The sequence below is a fragment of the Scyliorhinus canicula genome, chromosome 19 (genome assembly GCF_902713615.1).
Source record: "Scyliorhinus canicula chromosome 19, sScyCan1.1, whole genome shotgun sequence".
NCBI classification, from domain to species: domain Eukaryota; kingdom Metazoa; phylum Chordata; class Chondrichthyes; order Carcharhiniformes; family Scyliorhinidae; genus Scyliorhinus; species Scyliorhinus canicula.
Window position 1 is genome coordinate 32,042,729 of NC_052164.1, and position 23,330 is coordinate 32,066,058.

Here is a 23,330-nt window from a genome sequence, read left to right on the forward strand (position 1 = left end):
AAGTTCAGTGTGTGAATTTTTGCTGTAATATTAAAGATGGATGAGCTGGCAAGGGAGTACAAAGGCAGCACGGAACAGGACTGCTGGAAGCACAAACTGGGATTAGAATGTTGTTTTGATTTTTCAGTGCTGTTGTCTAATTTATTGAATGTGGAAAATGCTATTTAATATTTTGCAATATTTTCAATGTGGGCCATAATTTTTGATTTTCCATTTAAGGGAGTTCCTAGTTCTCAACAATCTATTGAAGATGACTTTGGGAAAGGCCCATGGGCTGCCATGAAAGCAGAGTTAAGACTGGATGAGGAAGATGCTGACTGTTTCCTTCGCAGCTATAGCATTGTCATGGTTCTACGAAAGGTATGGTTTACAATAACAGTTGCAGTCGTGACATTCTGTCCAGCCTTTTCACCTTTTTATTTCACAACTTATTCTCCTTGATAATCTCATTGTTGGGGTCTTGTGACTATGTTCCCAATCTTCTAATCTAGAGGGCTGAACTAGGAATCCTGAGACAAGCATTCAAATCGAAGTTTATAAATAATTCAATTTATTAAATAAATCTGGGGGGGGGGGAAATATCTAACAATGGTTCACAAAATGTCTTGCGGGAAGGAATCTTGCCTGCTTTTACTCAGCCTTGTCCATGTGTGACTCCAGATCGACTTTGCTTGAACTACCTCTTGAAAGGTAGCCAATAGCTGGGTCAGGTGCATTCTGAATTTAGTCTTTCTTCAGTATGTTATAATACTCAAGAGTCTAACTTCAGTAGTTGACTCCTCATTGTCCTTTAAGGTAACCTAGCAAGCCACCCTGTTTTATCAAACTGCTACCTAATACATTTTTCAGCCCATTCTGCCTGTCTCCCTCTCTGAAGAGTAGTCATACTTAGGCCCGCGCCTCTGCTTTTCATTTGTAAATGGTTGAAGGCACTGGATACTCGAGGCTGAGCCTTTCCAACATTTGGCAATAATACTGAAAACTTGTGCTCCATAATTAGTCACACCCCTAGCCAAGTTGTTCCAGTGCAGCTACAACACTGGCATCAACCTGGCAATGTACATAATTGCCCAGGTATGTCCTGTCCACAAAAACGGGACCAATGTAACCTGGTGTGGGAACATAATCACCAAGTTCTCCAAGTCTCACTGTCCTGATTTTGAAATATATTGGTGTCCCTTCAACGGAAACCGTGGAACTACCTGTCAACAGCATCGCATTGCTGTAATTACATGTAATGCATTGTTACACCATCAATTGAGACACTTACCCAATTAATTTTTCCCTCGTTCTAGTTAGCATTATTGCTGTCATTTGCCAACAAACATTCACTGTACTTGCACCCTGAATCATTTTTGGGAAAGAAAATTGGTATCCAGAGGAGCCCAGCATTTCTAAAAGAAGGTGATTATTAGTTTCATTGCACCCTGCTGGAACTAGTATTATTTAGTTGGTGTTGCTCAGCTCCTTAGAACAACTCTGATACTTGTCATTTACCCCTCCTTTCCCCAAAACATTGATTCTTGCTGGAATGTAGCTGATGGTGGCTGTTGTCCTGTATTTCACCCAAGTGCCATTCTTGCGAGTCCAGAGTTTTGGCAGGTTCCAATTGCTACACCCCTACTGCCACCCTGTGGAAATTTGTACACAGTGAGGACCTAACCTTGTGTCTTTCAGTCAGTGCCACAGACATGCACACTGTCATAGAATTATCATAGACTTTACAGTGCAGTCTTTACCAATTGAACCATTGCAGAAGATTGGGCTTCTCAACAGTTTTTAATCAGTTCATATTTTCTTTTGAATCCTTGCATTCACTTATCTTACATTTCAATACTAATAGTTATTGATTGTTTTAATTGAGAGCTGCTAAACCTCAAATGGCCATTGTCATTGAAGCTTTGCTTAAGCTTCATAATTATTTTTAAAATACTTTCAGAATTTCACCATGCGCAAGCAATTGCAATGCCTGCATGATTCCGAGGAATCTGTATTGAAACAAGGGGCCGAATCTTCTGAGTGCCGGTCACTGTTGGATTGCCACTTTATTTGCACTAGGATAGAGCTTTGCATTTCTGGCCTAGGCATCCAAACCAACCCTCTTTAGAAATGCAGAACACACCTTTTCTGATTTGTCCTTCATGGTGTTTCGGGAAACCAAACTATTAACTGCCATATTTTGGTAAGTCTTCATTTACTGGCACACTGAATAGCTTAGGGGGGTGGGAGGGTGTTGTCAGTAGGGTGCCCTTTGCATCGTTCCCCAGCAGTTAGACGTGGCTTCTTTTCTGACTAACATGTCCCGCATAATTTTTCAGGTGAGCCAGTCTGAACACTCCGAAATCTCTAACTCTAATTCCGATTTGGAGACTTACTTGGAGCCAGCAACACTATAGCAGATTATTTGCTGGGATTCTCCTGAACAGCCTGCTAGCCCCTTGATTCGGGATGGCCTGCTGAATCCTGGCTAAATTGGGATCCGCGCAAGGTGTCAAACTCGTTGTGAGTCTCTTGGCCTGGCTCAGTCGCCATTAAGTTTTCTGGCGCCCCACCAAACTTCCCAACCTGGCGGGAACATGCAAATAGCTCAGAGCTGTTTAACTTCTACTTGCCGGTGCTTGCGGCTGGAATGCTCCAGCCGCTTCCTCCCCCAACCTAGAGTCCAGCTGGCATTAATTGGTGCAAGGAAAGCAACTGAGTAGCCAGGTCTGCTAAACAGTCTGTTAGTCCGCCAAGTTTAAAGGTCTGAGATGAAAATAAAAGAATTCCTTTGAAAGTGGTGGAAACATTTGATGTAGTTATCTCAGAGAATGTCATCCTTTTAAAAGTATGAAAGGCTGTGGTGTATGCCTAGAAGCTTTGAACTGTATTGTTTCCATTCAATTTTACACACCATTGCCTGCTAACAGCGTTTTGATTAATAGGTCGAGGCAATTTCAAAGAGAGAATTTTGGATTGTTTATTTATATAACTCTGCAGGAATCGATTAACTCCAGCGAGCAGGCCTTTTCCAAACCAGAGTTTATTTTTACTGACACTTTTTCTCGGGTGCTTCCTAAAAGGAGCAGGTGCTGCTGTTTTACTTTTTTATGACAAAACCTTTAATTTGTTTATAAAATTAGTAGGGGTATAGATCGGGTGAACAGTTGGAGATTTTTTTCCCAGGGCAGAAATGACAATTACAAGGGGGCACAAGTTCAAGGTGAGGGGGTGGGGGAAGGGTTCAGTGGAGATGTGCGGGGAAAGGTTTTCACATAGAGGGTGGTGGTGGCCTGGAATGCACTGCCAAGTGAGGTGGTTGAGGCAGATAAGTTAGTGACCTTTAAGACTTATCTGGATAGACACATGAACAGAGAGGGTATAGAAGGATACAGGCGGTTGGGTTAGATAGGACGTGTGATCGGCGCAGGCTTGGAGGGCCAAAGGGCCTGTACCTGTGCTGTATTATTCTTTGTAGATACTAAGTGACTCTTTAATAGGTTTGAAGACTGCAGGTGGGAAGACCAGTCAAACGACTCCTGACCTGAGCCCCTTCAGCCCAACACTGGACTCCCCAACCCCATCTCCCATGAAGGACTCCCTTCGGCACCATGGAGGCCCTTTATAGGAATGGTGCTCACCCCTACGCATGGTGTCAGTTTGGCACTGCCAAAGGCAGGCCCTGGGGGAGCCCTTGCCAGTGATTTTGTTTTGGGGGATGGGGGTGATAGCCCTGCCAGTGATTGAGGGGGCCAGGGTGCGGGAGCAGCTCCTTGAGATCGGGGTGCCTATTAAAAATAGCACTCTTGAGATGCAGGACCAGTCAGAGATTGCGTCCCACCCAGCTCCGTTCTAGCAAGAGACCTGATGTGCCATGGAAAGGGACTAAAAACCTGTTTTGAGGGGAAAAGAAATTCAAAATGCCATTGCATGGCATATTGGGTGCACTCCTAGCACCAGCGGGAATCACTTTAGTTTCCGCGCTGACAGGAGCATTTAGTGGCAGGTCGGGAGAATCGGGGCCACTATCACGTGACTGTTTTGAGAGACCCTGCTGTGTGTAAATTGATTGCTGTGTTTTCTACATTACACTTAGAAATGTACTTGCTTCAGGTCATCTCGAGGTCTTAAGTACTGTATAAATTATTTTAAAATTTATTGTGTTTCTTTAAAATTAAATGTAGCAAGTATTTTGCTGCTTTAAATCAGTGCACTTGTTAGTTTGTGTCAGACTTTGTTCTGTTGAACTTATTTGCTCTGTTGAACTTATTTCTATAATTTAACATGATAGATGAAAATTCTCCAATATTTTAACCAACTCTTCACTGTTTCTATAGGCAGCCTTAAAGCAGCTTCCAAAAGGCAAGGTCCCCAATATGGCGGTACTTGTAAAGTCACTGACGCGTACAAACACGGATGCTAGTGCTGTTTTTAAGGATCCATCAGGTAGAGGTTTCTTTAAGTTTTCACAGAGTTTGATTGTTGAACTGCTACAATAACTAGAACAAGCTAAATCAATGTAGGTGTGATATTTTTTAGTGATTTGGATCAACCTAGACTTCATAATACGTATGGTTTTAGAAAATTGTATATGTCTTTTAAGTTATCTCATTGGGTTTAGTGTAGATTGATTAGGAACTCTGTTAATCCAGTTCTTTTAATCATTTCCCATAGTCCATTCTACCCTCCTGTCAAGCTGTGGCCAATGTGTTTGGTACCTTCTGTTAAAACATTTTATTCATTTTCGGACGTGGGTGTCGCAGGCTGTGCCAACATTTATTGTCCATCCCTAGTTGCCCTTGAGGGGTAGTTAATAGTCGAGTACGTAGCTGTGGGTCTGGAGTCACATTTAGGCCAGACCAGGTAAGGACTGCAGACTTTCTTCCCTAAAGGACATTCGTGAACCAGATGGGTTTATACAACAATTGACAACGGTTTCAAGGTCATCATTTGGACTTTTAATTCCAGATTTTTATTGAATTCAAATTTCACCACCTGCAGTGGTTGTATTTGAACCTGGGTCTCCAGAGCCTTACTTCGGGACTCTGATTTACTCATCCAATGACAATACCATGATGCCACTGCCTCCCCATAAGACGGTATAATGGGTACAACAGGCTCTGGACTATCTTGTAGGCAGAGATTGAGATGGTTTAGTTGCGAATTTTCCTTTAATTTTAATGAGAATCGGTGCTTATTTTGTTGTTTTAGCTTTATTAGATCATAGGCGGGATTGCCACATCCCCCGCAGTGTGTGTAGTGGTGTTGGAGGTGGTCTGCCATTGGCTGGCAGTGGGAACTTCTGGTCTGCTGCTGTTAATGGGGTTTCCTATTGTTCACACCTTCTGCCGCTGTGGAGCCCACAGCAGAGGATCGGTGGGTCCGGCTGGAAACTCCTGCTGAAATGTCACTTTCCTAAGTTACTGTTGCCTAACGGGCATTTAGTTGTGATTATTCTAGTTTGATGACCGAGGCGCAATCCGGTGTCGCCCTTCTTGATCTACTTTTTAAAACCAAAGACTTATGCTAGGTACTATTCCACAATTGAAGTTTTTTTTCCAAGAAAGATATGAATGCTGCTTCACCCAACTAAAATCAGAAACTAGCTTTGTGATAAATTATGGGCCCCAAAAGCTGCATATCGAGTTAACTTTGTTTTTCCCTTCCCATTTCTTATCATCTCTTGAAGGTCTTGATTCTTGATCATTTATTTTTATGTATTTTCTGTCAGATTCTTTACACTTTTTCTCCATCTGTTGATTGCCTGAGGCCTTTGCCACTGTGGTGATATCATAACATTTACAGTGCAGAAAGAGGCCATTTGGTCCATTGAGTCTGCACCGGCCCTTGGAAAGAGCACTGCCCCTGGCCCATGCCCACATCTCCATCCTATCTCTGCAACGCAGTAACCCCACTTAACCTTTTTGGATACTAAGGGTAATTTAGCGCAGCCAATCCACCTAACCTGCACATCTTTGGACTGTGGGAGGAAACCGGAGCACCTGGAGGAAACCCATGAAAACACGGGGAGAACATGCAGACTCCACACAGTGACCCAAGCCAGGAATCAAACTGGGACCCTGGAGCTGTGAAGCAATTTGTATGTATATGAATAAGGTTATATGCAGTTAGCCATGCAACCTCCAACCAATTGGTGGCGTCAAACCTTGGTCACATGATGCGGCAGACTCGCCAGTTGACAGTAAGGCGCACATGAGGACAGTCGCACATCGGGTAATTCCAGAACAGCCGAGTCTATAATATTCTGCATGTTATCCTTCCACATGTTAATCAATAAATCTTCATTCTAAGTAAGTCATCAGCAGTTCTGTGAGCATCATTGCGAAGCAGAACACAACATGGTACTAAGCGTGTTGAACATTTAAAGAAACAGCAGAAAAGACAAAGGAAAACCAGTGGTGCAGCGACAACAATCTATCCCTCAATGCCAGCAAAACTATAGAGCTGGTCATTGACTTAAGGAAGCAGAGTACTGTACACACCCCTGTCAGCATCAACAGGGCAGAGGTGGAGATCATTAGCAGCTTCAAATTCCTAGCGGTACACATCTCCAAAAATCTGAGGAAGGAGCTGTGCTCCGAAAGTTCGTGATTCAAAACTTTAACCTGGTGTTTAAGACGTCTTACTCTGCTCACCCCAGTCCAACACTGGCTGGACATCATGGCTACGATCAACTTTTACAGATGAACCGTAGAAAGCATCCTCTCTGGCTGCATCACAGCCTGGTATGGCAACTGCTCGACCCAAGACCGCAAGAAACTTCAGAGGCATGAACACAGCCCAGTCCATCACACAAACCTGCCTCCCATTTGTTGACTCCATCTACACCTCCCGCTGCCTTGGGAAAGTGGGCAGCATAATCAAAGCCCCTCCCATCCGGCTTACTCACTCTTTGAACTTCTTCCATCGGGCAGGAGATCCAAAAGTCTGAGAACATGCACAAACAGACTCAAACAGCTTCTTCCCCGCTGTTGCCAGACTCCGAAACGACCCTCTTGTGGGCTGATCTAATTAACACTCCACCCCTGTATGCTTCACCCGATGCCAGTTTTGTAGTTCCATTGTGCACCTTGTGGTGCCCTATTTCATATTTTCTCTTATTTCCTTTTCTTTTCATGTACTTAATGATCTGTTGAGCTGCTTACAAAAAATACTTTTCACTGTACCTCGGTACATGTGACGATAAACAAAATCCAATCCAATCCAAAACCAGCCGAAGAATGAAACGGAAAGAAGATTCTTCAGCCGACCTGGTAAACTATGGCCTATGGCGACTCAATGCAATAAAAGACTGAAGCTCGAGTTGGAGAGTTTAAAGGGACTCTACCAGCTTCAAGTATCTGGTAACGTAGACAAAAACTGGCACGTTTTCAAACAGCTGTTTAAGCTTTATGTTTCAGCCCTTGGCCTCCAGGCGCAGCCTGACGAGAGGCACATTGCATTGCTGCTCTTAGTGGCAGGTCCAGAAGCAATCAAAATCTACAATATGTTTGCTTTCGATAGCGAAGACGAAAGCAACAGATACGATCAAGTGACTGAGTACTTCGATTGGCATTACTCGTCCCAAAAAGAATGAGACGTTTGAAAAATAGATTTTACATATGTGTACCCAGAAACCAGACAAATATTTCGACAGTTTTGTCACTGACCTGCCCAGTCCTGCAATTTCAGTAATCTAAAATCTTCAATGATCTGCGAGCAAATACTATTTGGCATATCAAATGATGAGCTCCGTGAGTTGCTGTGGGAAGAAGATTTGATATTGGATAAAGTAATTAAAATTTGCCATGCGAGTGAGTTGGCAGCACAGCAAATCACTACACTCGGCTCAAAACATTTTGGTGCCAAAATGAAGGAAGACACCAGCACTGTGTCACAGTTCAATAACAAAAAGTTCTGTCTGGACGGCCATTTTAAGTGGCTGACCGGGTCCGCCATCTTATGCCAGAAATCTGGCAACCGACATGGCCCACGGCAATGTCCAGCATATGGAAAGGTATGCTCCAGGTGCGGCTGAACGAATCACTTTGCAAAAGTGTTTTTTGCGTTCTTCAATGGACCAAATCAGAGCAATTAGTGGAGGAGACGCCTCTAGAAGAGCAGTTCTTTATTGATCTAATTTCAGAAAATGGCCAGAGCAGTCCAACTGAAACGAGTGAAGAAATCCTTCTGAATAGTCATGAGCAACTGTATGGTCCAGACAGTGAATGGTCAGACGGTTGCCGTGACTCGCAACAAGATATGCTGGTGCACTCACTCAATGAGAACCAAGTGAGCAAACGTCCAGGCGAAACAAATACGACAAATCCATTGAGGCGCTGGAAAAGCCAGAGGGAGTTCCAAGGTTCTGGTTAACAATCTTCAACAAAGCATATATAGTGGCATGAGACAAGAGCATGGTGAGCCCATATTAAAGCATCTACAAGATGTGAGCAGCAAATGTTCAGAGCGTACACAGCCGATGAGCTTCACTCTGGCGTTTACATTTGAGCCAAATGCGTATTTTACAAACAAGGTAATTAAAAAGCATACCAGCTGGAATCGCGGCCTGACATGTGGGAATTCTCATTCTGTGACGAACCAGAAATCATGGGATGCACCTGCTGCCAGATCGACTGGAAGAAATGAAAACATGAACACTGAAGACCATTAGAATGAAGCTGAAGCATAATTTCATAGAATTTACAGTGCAGAAGGAGGCCATTCGGCCTATCGAGTCTGCACTGGCTCTTGGAAAGAGCACCCTACCCAAGCCCATATCTCCATCCTATCCCCATAACCCAGAAATCCCACCTAACACTAGGGGCAATTTGGACCCTGAGGGCAATTTATCATGGCCAATCCACCTAACCTGCACATCTTTGGACTGTGGGAGGAAACCGGAGCACCCGAAGGAAACCCACGCACACACAGGGAGAACGTGCAGACTCCACACAGACAGTGACCCAGCGGGGAAGCGAACCTGGGACCCTGGCGCTGTGAAGCATTTGTGCTATCCACAATGCTACCGTGCTGCCCCGGAGCACTCGCAAAACGTTACATAAACTGTGCCAAATTACTTCTTTAATTTCTTCCAGAAGCTCCGCAGCATGGAATATTAAATAAAAGTTTTCCAGCAAGACTCCCTGCAGACTTTGAAATTGGTTGAACTTTGTGTGAACACAATTCCACGTGCATGTCTTATTTTACAGAAGTCTTTGCTGATGACAGATTCCAAAGATGAGTACCTTGATGAATCCTACAAAGACTATGACGACAATGAAGTAAGCACATGTTTGGATGATGAGCCAGAACTGGACGAATTTGGAACTCTAATAAAGCTGTTTCGAGGGAGAGATGGCAAACTAAGTGTGGGAACCTGGCCATTGGTGGTTTGACGGAAATGACGAGGTGATAACAAGGGACGCGCAGCCTGAAATGCCACCAAGAAGTGCGAATGCTTTGAGATGCCGCCTGTAGTAATGGATCGCAATATTGCTGCAGCAGCAGATACCTCGGTCGAAACAGATGTAGCTCTCAACAAACTGAAAACAGAAAACATTGTACCAATTCTGGAGAAACTAGGTCCAGAAGGAAAAGTGGAAACATTGCAGCCCCATGAAAAAGTTCTGGTAGTGGACTCCCCGAGACTTGAGGCCACACCCCTGCAGGAGGAGTTCAAAGAGCAAATGATAGCATCCATATGCAGCTCCACAGCATTCGATGATATGTACATACTATCACATGATGAGGATGAGTCCCTACCTAGGCTTTCTGAAAAAGATGAGGTTTCATAGTAATCTCGAGTGACGAGGAGCCATCACTTGGGGCTCAAGCACAAGATGGAAGGGGCAGCTCCCAGCGCTGAGGATGCTAACCCTACCCAGATACCAGAATGTGAGGCAATCCAGCTCTGCAGCTGGTCGCTGAATGTGCTGACTTAACTACCACCGCACAATCCCTCAGAAGTATGCAGACACGAGACGTCTCTGCACAACACACTGATTCCATGGCACAGGCCAGCGACAAGATGGGTGATACCAACGCCAAACAAAAGACGAAGAGCACTCAAAAGATAGCTTGCAGCAAAGATAAAAGGAACCGTCGCAAATAGGCACTAAAAGCAAAGAGGGGGGCGAATAAGAAAATGCTGGTAAATCTCAGCAAGTCTGGCAGCATCTGTAGGGAGAGAAAAGACCTAAAGTTTTGAGTCTGAGTCTTTGTCAAAGCTAACAGACAGAGAAAGTGGGAAATATTTATACTGTGGAGTGAGAATGAAAGATGAGTCATAGCCACAGAAACCCAGAGAAACCAGGTGCTAATGGCCACAGAAACTAAGGGGAAAGAGTGCTAATACCAGTCCCCAGAGAGGACAAAAGATGTGAAAGGCCAAACAGCAGGGAAACTAACATCAGAGGATGAACTGCAGATGTGGGGAAGGGGGAAGCAAAGAGGAGAAAGGATGAGGAAAGGAGGATAAGATTGTGGCGGGAAGGGGAATTAAATGTATATTAAGAAAGAAAGAAATGGTAAAAGACTGTTCAAATGAAATGAAAACAAATGGGTCGAGGTGGGGTAGAGCTGATCATCTGAAGTTGAATTCGATGTTCAGGCTGGAAGACTGTCGTGTGCCTAACCGGAAGATGAGATGTTGTTCCTCCAGTTTGCGTTGCGCTTCACTGGAACATTGCAGCAGGCCAAGAACAGACATGTGGGCATGGGAGTAGGGTCTTTTGTTAAAATGGCAAGCAACAGGAAGGTCAATAAATCTTCATTCTAAGTACACATCAGTTCTGTGAGCATCATTGCAAAAGCAAGACAACAGAACCCAACACCTACCACACCTGGCTGATCGACACTGGTTAATGGGTTCAGCTCAATAGAGCCTGCACACTATTTTGGCTGCAGGGAACATCACGACTGACATTGAAAGTGTGTATTTTCCACCAGGATCACTGGGTGGTGATTAAGAATTCCACTAATTCCACCTTTTTACAGTATGCATTAAGATCAGTTGTAATATCCTTACCGCCTCTTGACTCTGCACTGACCAAAGGTCAAAGCTGAAACTTGCCTAGCAATGTAGGCAGAAAGTTACTGGGTGAATTTGCAGCCATCCAGGGAGCTCCCAAACAACCAATCCAAATCTGCTAACATTTGTCAGCAGGCTTTTTGACTCTGATAATTGAAAGCAAATCGGATCTAGGCATCATCCAACATGGCACCTTTTCAGCAATGGTCTTTATATTGGCAGATGTAAAAATACTTGTTTTGTAGCACAGTTTATAGTTTAATTAACATGCAAAGACTAAAAAATGACCCTCAAAGCAGATAATTCACTAACTATTGCAGAAGAATACCTTTTTTAGAATATTACTGTTTTCTTCTGTTAGTTATGTCTTTCAGATGATTTTACACTGGGTTCTGTTTACCAGTATAAAAGTTCACAAGGCAGTTTCAAACAAAAAAAAGTTCTCCCAGTGTTCATTTGCCTAATCAACATTACTATACACAGATTTTGGACATTTGACATCTTGCTGTTTGGGATACTTTACTTGACGCAAATTGGCTGCTGCTTTTGAAACATTCTTGGGTTCAGTGGCATCCGTCACTCCTGTTCGCAATCTGTGCATTTCTGCAAGTTGAATCTTATTGCCATAGATCTGTTTGTTATAATAGCATCACCCAAGAATATAAAACAATAATGTTCCTTTGTAACCTGAACACAGACTCGTGTCTCACATGTACTTCAATCTTTGCAAGGTGAAATGAAGCTTGAGTGAATTATTAAGTGGTTTCATTTCACAGTAAGGGAACATACAAAGTGTAACAACGATGATCAGATTTCACTTGATGCAATCAGTACAACTGCCATCCTTCCCCCACCGCCAACATCGGTGGTTTCTTACTTGACTTAATCGAGTGTCTTTTGACTATCCTGGAGCATTTCTAACCACTTTTCCTCATTGAAAGCCCTTGCCTTTAACAAAACCTGACTACTAATGTAAAACAAAAAAATTTGCTTTTCTCGCACCGCAAGCTGGGCCTTGGTTCCTGACTCTTGGTCATTGTCTGAAGGTTGGCCACAAGCTCATAGCAAAAATCTGCTGTTTTTCCCTACTGAAACTAGCTTCATTTGAAAAGTGTTTCATCCACCGACAGCTGGGAACCTCTGAGATGATACGACTCCCCTATTGTCTTGTGTAGCATCAGTATCTGGTTTTAATAGATGTTTTCACAATGCCTGTGATTTCCTTTTTAAACCTAGGCAGATCAACCATTTAAAGGCGATACTTGAACTAAATTGCTTTTAAATCTTTTTCCTGGAAGAATGGCCATAAAATTCTGATATATGGCAAAAAATTCTCTAAGGCAGCACGGTGGCGCAGTGGGTTAGCCCTGCTGCCTCACGGCGCCGAGGTCTCGGGTTCGATCCCAGCTCTGGGCCACTGTCCGTGTGGAGTTTGCACATACTACCCGTGCTTGTGTGGATTGCCCCCACAATCCAAAGATGTGCAGGCTAGGTGGATTGGCCATGCTAAATGTTAGCAGATTTGGATTGGTTGTTTGGGAGCTTGGGTACTTTTTTAAAAAAAATAATAATAATAATCTCTAATACTATGGATAAGTGGTTTACAGATTATCAAGATGAACAAATTATTTGGTGTGTTTTTCCTTTGGAAAGGGGATGTGTGGGGGTGGAGTGGTTTCTGTCTACATATGCGGCATATGTCTACATACTCAAGTTTTAAGATTCAAAATAATTATTTGCTTTAATTCCACAGCAGATGGATTTACATTCAAAATTTAAAAATTTCCAAATGTGCTTGGAGCAAGACAAAGTTCTGAGCTGGTCCTGAATTTTGTATTCAAACTTAAGCACCAAGATTAGCATCTACGACCGGAAAGCAAATCTGATTCTTGATCAAATTAATAGAAGTCAGCTAGCACAGGATCTGTCAAGTTAATTGACCATGGAAATATTTTCATTTGGCAGTATCTTCTCTGAAATTAGCAATCAAAATTTGATTTTAATGTTAGTGTACTCTGAGAACTATCTGCTTGCTTTCTATTCCCCCTTAGAAAAATTAAAGAATAAACACGCTTAAAGGCCTTCCAGGGGCATCTGTACAATTGGAGCATTATAAATGATGGAGGCTATAAAGTCCTTTGTTTGGCATTTGATGGCTGCTGGAAATTTGTTTCTTTGAAACTTAGTTTTTTCTGTTTACCTGCACAGGAGAAATGCAAGGCACCATTCACAGACAGCTTCTAATTGAACAAGTGAACAATCTAAAGGCTGGAACAGTGCTTCTCTTGAAACAGGTTATTAGCTCTATACTTAACTCTTAGTATCAATGCCAACTGTAGAATGTTATTGGGGCGCATTATGGCTTGGGCAGATAATGCCAGTTGTGCCCAATGTGAGTTTAACGTTCAGTGAATGATTAACATTAGTGAAGCAAAAACAGAAATTCGGGCAATTATCGGACGAATCTTCATTGCATTTCAATTTCTGTTGGTCCATATGTTGGCCGTTAGAATCATAGAATCATAGAATTTACAGTGCAGAGGGAGGCCATTCGGCCCTTCGAGTCCACACCGACCCCCGGAAAGAGCACCCCACCCAAGCCCACACCTCCACCCCATCCCCACAACCCAGCAACCCCACCCAATACCAAGGGCAATTTTAGACACTAAGGGCAATTTAACACGGCCAATCCACCTAACCGTCACATCTTTGGACTGTGGGAGGAAACCGGAGCACCCGGAGGAAACCCACGCAGACACTGGGAGAACATGCAGACTCCGCACAGGCAGTGACCCAAGCCGGGATTCAAACCTGGGACCCTGGAGCTGTGAAGCAATTGTGCTAACCACTATGCTACCATGCTGACCATAATGCTAGAAGATGAATCGTGATCTGATGCTGCCTGTCAACTAATTAGGATCATTTTGCTTTGATAGATGGCTAGCTCGTGCTGCAACTCCAGAAACATTGCTGAGTAGCATTGGGAGAGAGAGCTTTGTGATTGGCAGTGTAGCTTGGTCACAGAAACAGCTAACTTGGGTTAGCTGTCTTTCTAATTGTCATAAAGCAGTTAACACTGCTTGTGCACTAGCAGTACACTAGAATATGATGTTGCCACCTGTGTAGATGCTAATGTTAGCTGTTGCGATCATATACATACCTATACAATATATAAATCTTGATCAGTGGTGCTTTAGGCTGTCAACTAAGTAAAATATAATATATTTTTACAGGTGTATCTCCCAAAATAGTTAAATATCTGACAGATGCACCTTAAACAATTTTGGTTTGGCTTGTCTTTCTATGGGATGTAAATAATCCTCAGTTGATTTGTCTGTAATGAGTCTAAATGTCATTTCTGAACTTGAAAAGACCATTTTCTCAGCACTAACAAGCATTTTTACTTCTGGTTTTAGGTTGGTGTATTTTCTCCATCACTGAGAAATCATTATTTGAATATAACACCAAGCAACGTGATAAGAATTTATCCACAAGATGCTAGTGAATGTATTCGTTACCAGCTGGTACAGAGTCCCCAGGTAAGAATATTAGTATGTACTTCGTGCAACTGAGTAGATGCTGCAGTACTGTGTGAAAGAGGTAACTGGCCAGTAGTAGCACTGTATCCATGAGTGGATCTACATTGAGATTGCTAACAAACCTGCCCCGAGGAGCTTAGCTTTTATTTCCAGAACTCTTTTGCTATGAAACGCCCTATCTGCCAAGTCTCCTGTCACTTGTACTCTTAAAGCGGTTGAAACCCATGCTGTTAACTAATCACTACTTTGTGGTGTACCTTGTCTCTCCCAGTTTTAATGGTGTTCTGCACTATAATCGGGAATTGGCATCTTAAAAAAGAAAAGTAACTTGTACTGACATGTTGAACGTAGTGTGCTTGCATCTTTTCCCCTCTCAAGTCATTCACTTAGATAATATAGACCCAGTCTTTCCAATATTCCCTCATTCCAGAAATCTGTCTACTAAATCTTTCCACTCCACCTGAGACAAGTACATTCTTAAGACAGTAAAAATGTACATGGTACTGCATGTATGGTTTCATTAAGGGCCTATATAATTGCAGTAAGACCTTTTTTCTTACTCCAATTCATACAAAGACCAATATGCCATTTGCTTTCCTACTTGCTTGCTATATCCATATATTAACATTATTTGTGTACAAGGACACCCAGATCCCTCATACTAACATTTCCCAGTCTCCCACCAATTTAAAACAAAGTTCTGCTTTACTAGATTTTTTTAACACTTATTTTTTTTATCGTACCAGAGAACTTCACACTTTTCTCCCTATTCTATTCCACCTGCTTCATTCTTGCCCTTTTATTTAACCTGTAATATTTCCCTTTGCTGGCTAAAACATAACATTATAAATAGGTGCAGGGGAGTACCATATGGCCCCTTCCGAATATGATCTCTCCATTTTCCTGCCTGTTTCCTCAATCCTTTGAATCCCTGAGTCTCTGAATATCAAGTTTTAAAAGTTTTGTGACTAAAACCAAAAGGCTCTGCTTTTCCATTCTTATTACCAAAAGTAATAACCTTGCACTTCTAAACATACACTTCACCTGCATCCTTGTTGCATACTCACTTATCTCTTTGCAACTTCTATGTCCTCCTTGGTGCTTATATTCCCGACTAGCATTGGCTCATAAGCAAAATGGATTACATTACTCAGCCGCTTCCTCTAGGTCATTAATATATAGTAAAGCTGAGACCCCACTGCCAATTCTTGTGCTCTCCAGCAGTTACCACAAGCCAATTTGCTACTACCTGTCCATTAGCCAATTTAATTCATGCTAGCATGTTACCGCCAACTCCTGAGCCATTATCTTGTATATTAACTTTTGCATCCTCGCCACAAGCTTGATTTCCTACTTAACTCTATAGTCGGAAAACTTGGACACATTCGTCCCTTCATCTGACTCATTGATGTCGACTAAGTAGCCGAGACCCAAGCACTATCCTTGCAGTGTCTCGTGAGATAAAGCCTGCCCCATCCAAAAGGACCTATTTATTTCTGCTATCTGTTCTTGTTGGTGCACACAATTTCCTTCAATTCCATGAGTCCTAATATTGTGTGATGTCTTGTGTGGCACCCAATTGAATGTATTTTGAAAATCCAATCATATTATGCCCACTTATTCTCTCTCTCTCTCTCTCTCTCTCCCACCCTGCTGGTTACAACCTCAAATTGGTTGGGAGTTGGTTCTTTTGTTAAACATTATTTCCCTTACATAAATGTGTTGACGTACAATCATACGATGCTGTAAATGCTGTTCTCATTCCTAATAATAGAACATAGAACATAAAGTGCAGAAGGAGGCCATTCGGCCCATAGAGTCTGCACCGACCCACTTAAGCCCTTCCTTCCACCCTATCCCCCTAACCCAATAACTCCTAACCTTTTTGGACACCCAAGGGCAATTTAGTGTGGCCAATCCTGCACGTCTTTGGACTGTGGGAGGAAACAGGAGCACCCGGAGGAAACCCATGCAGACATAGGGAGAACGTGCAGACTCTGCACAGTGACCCAGCAGGGAACCGAACCTGGGACCCTGGTGCTGTGAAGCCACTATGTGCTGACCACTATGCTACCGTGCTGCCCATGTTCCAAGTTCTTCATTTGTTTTCTTTCTCCCCCCTCCCCCCACCAGCCACCAAATTTTACTCTGAGCAGTGTAGATGTAGTGTTTGCTGCTGACTGCCTAAAAACTCCATACTTGCCTTGTCTGTAAGCTGGCTTAGCTCACTTGGGGGTTCATGATGCAGAGCAAGGCCAGCAATGCGGGTTCAATTCCTGTACCGGCTAAGGTTATTCATGAAGACCTTCTCAACCTTGTCCCTCGTCTGAGGTGTTGCAATCCTCAGGTTAAATCACCACAAGCCAGCTCTCCCCCCTCCAAAGGGGAAAATAACTTATGGTCATCTGGGACAATGGTGACTACCTTTACTTGGACTGTTACTTACATTGAGATTCATCTGGACTGTCACATTGAGATTCATCTATACTGTCTACACTGCTGCATGTCGTTGTCCTGACCATGCAACTTGGGTGTTTAAATCATTTACATATAAAGAGCAAGATATTTAATTGGTTCAGGGTGAATTTCAAAATTGCATATCTTTACATTGTTTCAAATCAATTATCTTACTGCACACCAATCATAATGACCTGACAATTATGCTTCAGAGACTTGTAACACATTTAGCAGAGCATTTACCTGCATGGAACTATCAGCAGCAACAAGGTGAATATATTTTGTGGTAAGCCAAGGCCTTTTGATAAACTAACAAATTAGGCCAGCGAAGATAAATTGGCTGGGGGACCCTTTTGAGGAATACTTTTCAACTTTTGAAGCCGTCATGTCCAAAATCTGAACCCCTAGCGCTGCTTGCATGATATCTTTATGTAGAGGTCTTGAATGATTCAGGTAGTTGTCCCAACAGCTGGTGTTGCGACCTCATCTTGGTGAGTGGAGTTTTTCTCCAGGAGAAATTTCACCTTGAGGGCAATTTAATTTAAAATATTTTCCTTATTTTCAGAACCACATTGCACACACCTTTGACTGGCTGGCCAAGTCTCCTTCTGAACCTAGATGTGATTCTTTGATCACAAACCGAAATTTCTGCACACCCGCTACATCATGGGATTCTCAGACACTCCCTTATAGTACGGGGAAGGAAAGCATGGAAATATCTGTATGTAAAGCTGCTGCATTGCCAGAACATTGTGAGGAAGACTGGGAAGCAGGTAGGTCAGATGTACCTGGAACGTGTTTCAATCATTTGCATACAGATGACATAAATACTCGTTATTGGTTCAGGGTAAGCTTCAGAATTGTGCATTGTCCCAAGATGATCTTGAACAAAATACTTGCATAAGCACTAATTCCATAATGGAGCTCCTAAAATCCATAAAATGAATCATGCCAAATAATTCATTGATTCCTAATAAACCGTTGTTTATGAAAAATCTTTTTTCAAATTAAGCTTCATGTGTTTAAGATCGAGCAGTTTGCTGCCTTTTTGATGAGTTGGGTATTGTTTTAAATGCCAGCAGTGCAGCATTACTGTGGGAAAACATGATTCTCAAGCTGATAAGTTGTTGGAACTCCTGCAGTTACTTATTTATTTCCTTGACATGAGGTTTCATTATCAATTTTGTGTTAATTCATTAGCTCTTCACTGCAAAGATCTGACCATTGTTTAAAGCATTTCCATTAAGAATTAAATAACATCTGATAGAAAATATATTATTAATAGCTTCATGCTGAATGAAGAATTTATCCCTTCACCAGATGGAGTTGCTTTCTCTATTCTCGAGCCCATTCCAGAGCCAGCATAATAGTGGATCTAGTGTATTAGTAGGTTGGAACAAACTCCTCAAACATTTTAAGTGACTAGTGCTGTATGCATTGCCTTATTTAGAACTGTAGCCATCTGGGATGGCCACTTCCAAAAGAAACATGGATACTCGCAAAGACTCTAGGGAAATATGACCAATACAGGATTCAGGCAAACCCAGAGCCTAAATGTATATTTGCTAACCGAGTACCAGACAGTATCGAAACCCCAGCCAGTTTGCATTCTAATGACAAATTTCCCCAGGACAAAGGACTGGTACTCGGGTATCGGATACAATTCCAGACACATCGGCGCCACTCCCTTCACCCAGGAAGCCCAAACAGCCAAGGTCAATGACCGCTCAGGACACGCCCAGCCAACAAGGCACCTGTCCCTTTATTGGCTCAAATCGAAGGCAGTAATTGAAGGCTGCCAAATTATTGGGTCCAAAGCTAAGGACCGCCCAAAAGAGCGCAAAACCCCAAAGGATAAAGAGAGACACTGCCATGTGTTCCATCTCTTTTGGCCCTGGCACACCGGCAATCAACAGCCCAGCCTATACCTGAAGCCAACTGCAGCACCCCGACCAGAAGCAAGTTCAAGATCAATGATCGTTACCAGACGGATGAGCCCAGCAGAACCGAAGTTACTTCTCCAGACCCAGCCACTCCAGAACCGCACAAAGGCCTTGTTCCTCTGCCAAAGCCGGATGCCTGAAAGTTAAGTACAGGTTGTTGTAGTGTTAGGTGTAGTTTAGCTTGTAGTGTTTTTATGTTGCATGTGTGAGTTACTCTTGTGTGTAAATATACCATTATTGAACTTGAACTAACTGACTCGTTGTTGGGTCTTTGATCAATATACGGTTGAAGCTTGTGGTGGTATCATCTGATACCTGGCGACTCTGAAAAGTAATACTACTTTATATTAATGAGGGCAACATTATTGGCGTCTCCAGTGCAGAATTGGCAACTGTTATTAGTGATGCTGGTGGGATAGTATTCCACTCATCAAAATCGGCAACAGAACCAAAACTTTATCCTGCCATTGCCTGAATCTGCACCGCAACCGTTGCATAATGTACTGTGCTTGATAGTAATTAAAAATGTGTGTAATTTAGTCATGTTCAAGAGTGAACATGCAGAAGTTACTCAGCTGGCATGTTATCTGGAATAGTTTGAACGTTTTCCATAAGCATTATGTTCCTAATTCTGTGAATATTATATTCATATTCAATTCATGTTCCTATGTGCATTTATCTCTTTATATATGTGAAGGGGGTCACCAATATATAACATTTGGTTATAAATATGAGAAGTTGATTGAATAAAGCATCCTGAATGTATTTTTTAATTAAAGGCACTGAAAAAGTGTAATTAATTAGTTTATTGGATCAAAGAGAAGACAGCTAAGCAAGACAAAAGATGCTGTTTCTTTCCTGTATTAAATATAATGGCGAAACAGCATCCCCTGCTGTCAGTGACAAGTAGATCTGACGGGTTTTCTGCTTGAAAAAGATATCTTGTGTTAATCCGGCCTATTTTGGGCAATAACTATGCTGAAGTTTCAGTTCCCCATGTGCATATAATCCTGTATTAAGTGAAATCATTTAAGAATGAAAACATATGCTGTCATTTGGTATTTAAGTGCTCTCATTTTCTTTTCTAGAACATGTATTTCAAAACACTTGGTAATAAAAATAATAGCTTTGGAAATCAATTGTCTGCTTTCCGTGTGATTCTAGTCTGTTTGAAATCCTTTACCAGCTGCATGCAAGGCCAAACTGGCCATATGGGAAATAGGAAGATTTTCTAAGTGACCTTGTGAATCTCTCCATAACATTATTTTCTTTTAACCCTCCTTTCTGAGAATCGTAAAGAACTTCACTTCCTTTCAAGAGCATGTCTGTCTCATTAAATCTCCGGTTCATGCAGGTTTTTGCATCTTGTGTACAACGTGTTCCTGCTGGAACTAGATATCACAGTAAATCGGTGTAGCTTGGTTTCAGTCCATTGTGCTTTTGTCAAATTGAAGAAAATAAGTATTGCCCACCTACATTGAACTGGATCATTATTGAGCACAATGTTTGACATGGTGCCACATTAATACTTGTGAAGAAAATGTAAGCAGATGGTACTGAGGAAGATGTGGCTGCACAAATAGACAGCTAACAAGTGTAAACCTACAAGCGTTAATGGATTATATTCAGATAGGAGGGATGTGGGTATGGTCTGCACCAGAGGTTTCCATTTCTATATATAATTTGGACTACGGGTACAAGGTGTATTGTTTTCTGAGAATAGCAAACTGAGGAACATTGTGAGGTATTAGTTCGAAGGTGTGTATATGACAGTGTACAAAGCAGAGAATCATAAATTAGTGCAATTGAGAAAAGAATAGTAAAATATATACATGTTTTAAATTTGTACGTTGTTTAACAAAATGGAGGAACAAAGATTTCTAGAGGTGCTAATTTATTAATCTTTTGAAGTGTTGAGTGCTGATTATAAACAAAGATTAAATGCAGCTGAGATTAATGACCATAAATGAACAAAGAAAATTACAGCACAGGAACAGGCCCTTCGGCCCTCCCAGCCTGCGCCAATCCAGATCCTTTATCTAAACCTGTCGCCTATTTTCCAAGGATCTACTTCCCTCTGTTCCCCGCCCGTTCATATATCTGTCTAGATGCATCTTAAATGATGCTATCGTGCCTGCCTCTACCACCACTGCTGGCAAAGCGTTCCAGGCACCCACCACCCTCTACGTAAAGAACTTTCCACGCACATCTCCCTTAAACTTTCCCCCTCTCACCTTGAAATCGTGACCCCTTGTAATTGACACCCCCACTCGTGGAAAGAGCTTGTTGCTATCCACCCTGTCCATACCTCTCATAATTTTGTAGACCTGAGAGGTATGGAAGGAAACAAATATTGAATTTGGGCAGGCTACTAACTTGTTGGATGCAGTTCTGGGTACACAATCATAAAGTTGTATATGTAGAATTTGTTGGGGTATTATCTGAATGAGAGATTATAGTTCTGAAGAGATGGAAAATTGAGTCTATATTTACATAAAGTAGGTTAAGACGGGTCTACTTTAAGTTTATTACGTTCTGAAAGATTTTGACATAGTTAGCAATGATATCTCTTTCGTGCTGGGTGACAAACCTGTACCAAGCGGATATAAGCAGGTGGTTATCCCCTGTTGGAACAAATAGTGGCGCAGGCCCAGTGGGGGACAAATACTGGATCAAATGACCTCCTCCTATGATTATGTGATTGCATGGGATTCTGGAATTTCTGGAATCTTTAGTGTTTCGGAGTTTGCAACTCCATCAATTGATGACCATTTCACCAACACTATTTTATTAAGGAGCCCAAGAATGGGGCTGGAAATGTATTGCCACTCCTTCACTGTCGCTGGGGCAACATCCTGGAACTCCCTCCCGAACAGCACTCTGGGTGTACCTACACTGCTAGGACTGCAGTGGTTCAAGAAGGCAACTCGTCACCATCTTCGGATGGACAATAAATGTTGGTCGAATCAGCAACGCCCACATCCCGTAAATGAATTTTTTTTAAAGTCATTTTGGCATTCCCTTTATCACAGAACTTCTGCAGCCATTAATCTCTCAGCCACTCCTCATCTGTTTTTCAATACCCATATTCCAGAAAAACCTTTTTCTACTTTCATGTTGCTCAATCTCTTAATATGGCTTTTGTCATTGCTCCCTGAGATGTAAATTTGATCATATATGGTGCACTGTTCTTTCAGCCATCCATTATCAGGCTACGTACACTGCTATTGAGCTTCATTGTCCCTTTGTCAAAAACTTCTATTAGTCCAGGATTGCCCTCGATAGCAAACATAGCCCCTGGCTTATGTTCTTTGTGACCAAGTGTTAACCCAACATAAGCCTCCTTTGCAGAGATTTTTTCTTTCCCCCCCCCCCCCCACTGTTTACATCATTTATGGTCATCGCTTCAGCCATCTAAGCTTGTTAGAATTTCCAAATCCCCATATCCCCCCCCCCCCCCCCCCCCCCCCAAATCTCCTCATTGGCCAAGCTTTTGGATTCCCTCTGAATATTTTCAAATACTCTTTGTTGCTTGATTATGCCTCAAGGTTCTAGATGTATAAGAGAAGGGGGCACACAAACATACCAAAAAAAAGTAATAAGAAAATAACTGGCAGTGTATTATGCACCAGCTTAACAGCAGCAACTCTGTACAACTGGCAAAATTATTTGCAATACATAAGTAGGCAACTGTTTGTGGGGGGGGGGCGGGTGGAGACTGGAGACTGGGGAGGTAAATATACATTTGGGTGCCGGAGAAACAATTACAGTGGGAATACTCGAATGGGTCTGGTGTTGTCACTTGCTTCTCCCGGATGGATCTCGTTGTCGTCTCGTGCTCACCTCTGCTTCAGCCGTTCCTCACATCTTTCGCCTGTATTCCCCTTGTTCTGTGTTCCTGTAGATGCCAAGTTTGTTATCGTTTCCCGTGCCCTCCTTCCGGCTATCACTTCCCTGCCTCCTCCCCCCCCCCCCACACCCCGGTTCTCCTCTCCTGTTCCCTGTCTCTTCCCTCTTTTATTCCTCCCCCCGTCCTGTGGAAGGTTCTAGATGTTAAAGGTGTGAGTTAGTTTAGCTGTTAAAATAGAACAGTTAAGCCTTTTTTTCAATGGCACCACCTTTTGTAATAACAATGGTCACAACCATAAACTTCAGTGGGAGAAACCAGCAGGAACACCTGTACGACCTTCAGTGCAGCGATTCTATAGCAGCACACAAAACCTTGCACAATTGTGAATAGATGCTGCTTTAATTGTAGATTTTTTTTACTGACCTTTCAAGGCTGTTGATCTTCAGAAACACTTCAGATAGTAATTCTACTTCTTGTAGAATCAATGAATGACTAACTGTCTGTGGGTCTAGGCATTCCTGCTTAATTTT

General features: G+C 42.5%; 1 protein-coding gene across 1 annotated transcript in view; it reads left to right on the forward strand.

Annotated features, from left to right (window-relative positions):
• hrob (homologous recombination factor with OB-fold) overlaps positions 1-23,330 on the forward strand; it is a 107,882-nt gene that overhangs the window by 83,635 nt on the left and 917 nt on the right. Inside the window, exons 7-11 of the mRNA XM_038779803.1 lie at positions 220-360; positions 4,317-4,425; positions 13,220-13,305; positions 14,428-14,550; positions 17,573-17,780. Coding sequence (XP_038635731.1) covers positions 220-360; positions 4,317-4,425; positions 13,220-13,305; positions 14,428-14,550; positions 17,573-17,780 — 667 coding nt within the window. The remainder of the gene's footprint in view (positions 1-219; positions 361-4,316; positions 4,426-13,219; positions 13,306-14,427; positions 14,551-17,572; positions 17,781-23,330) is intronic.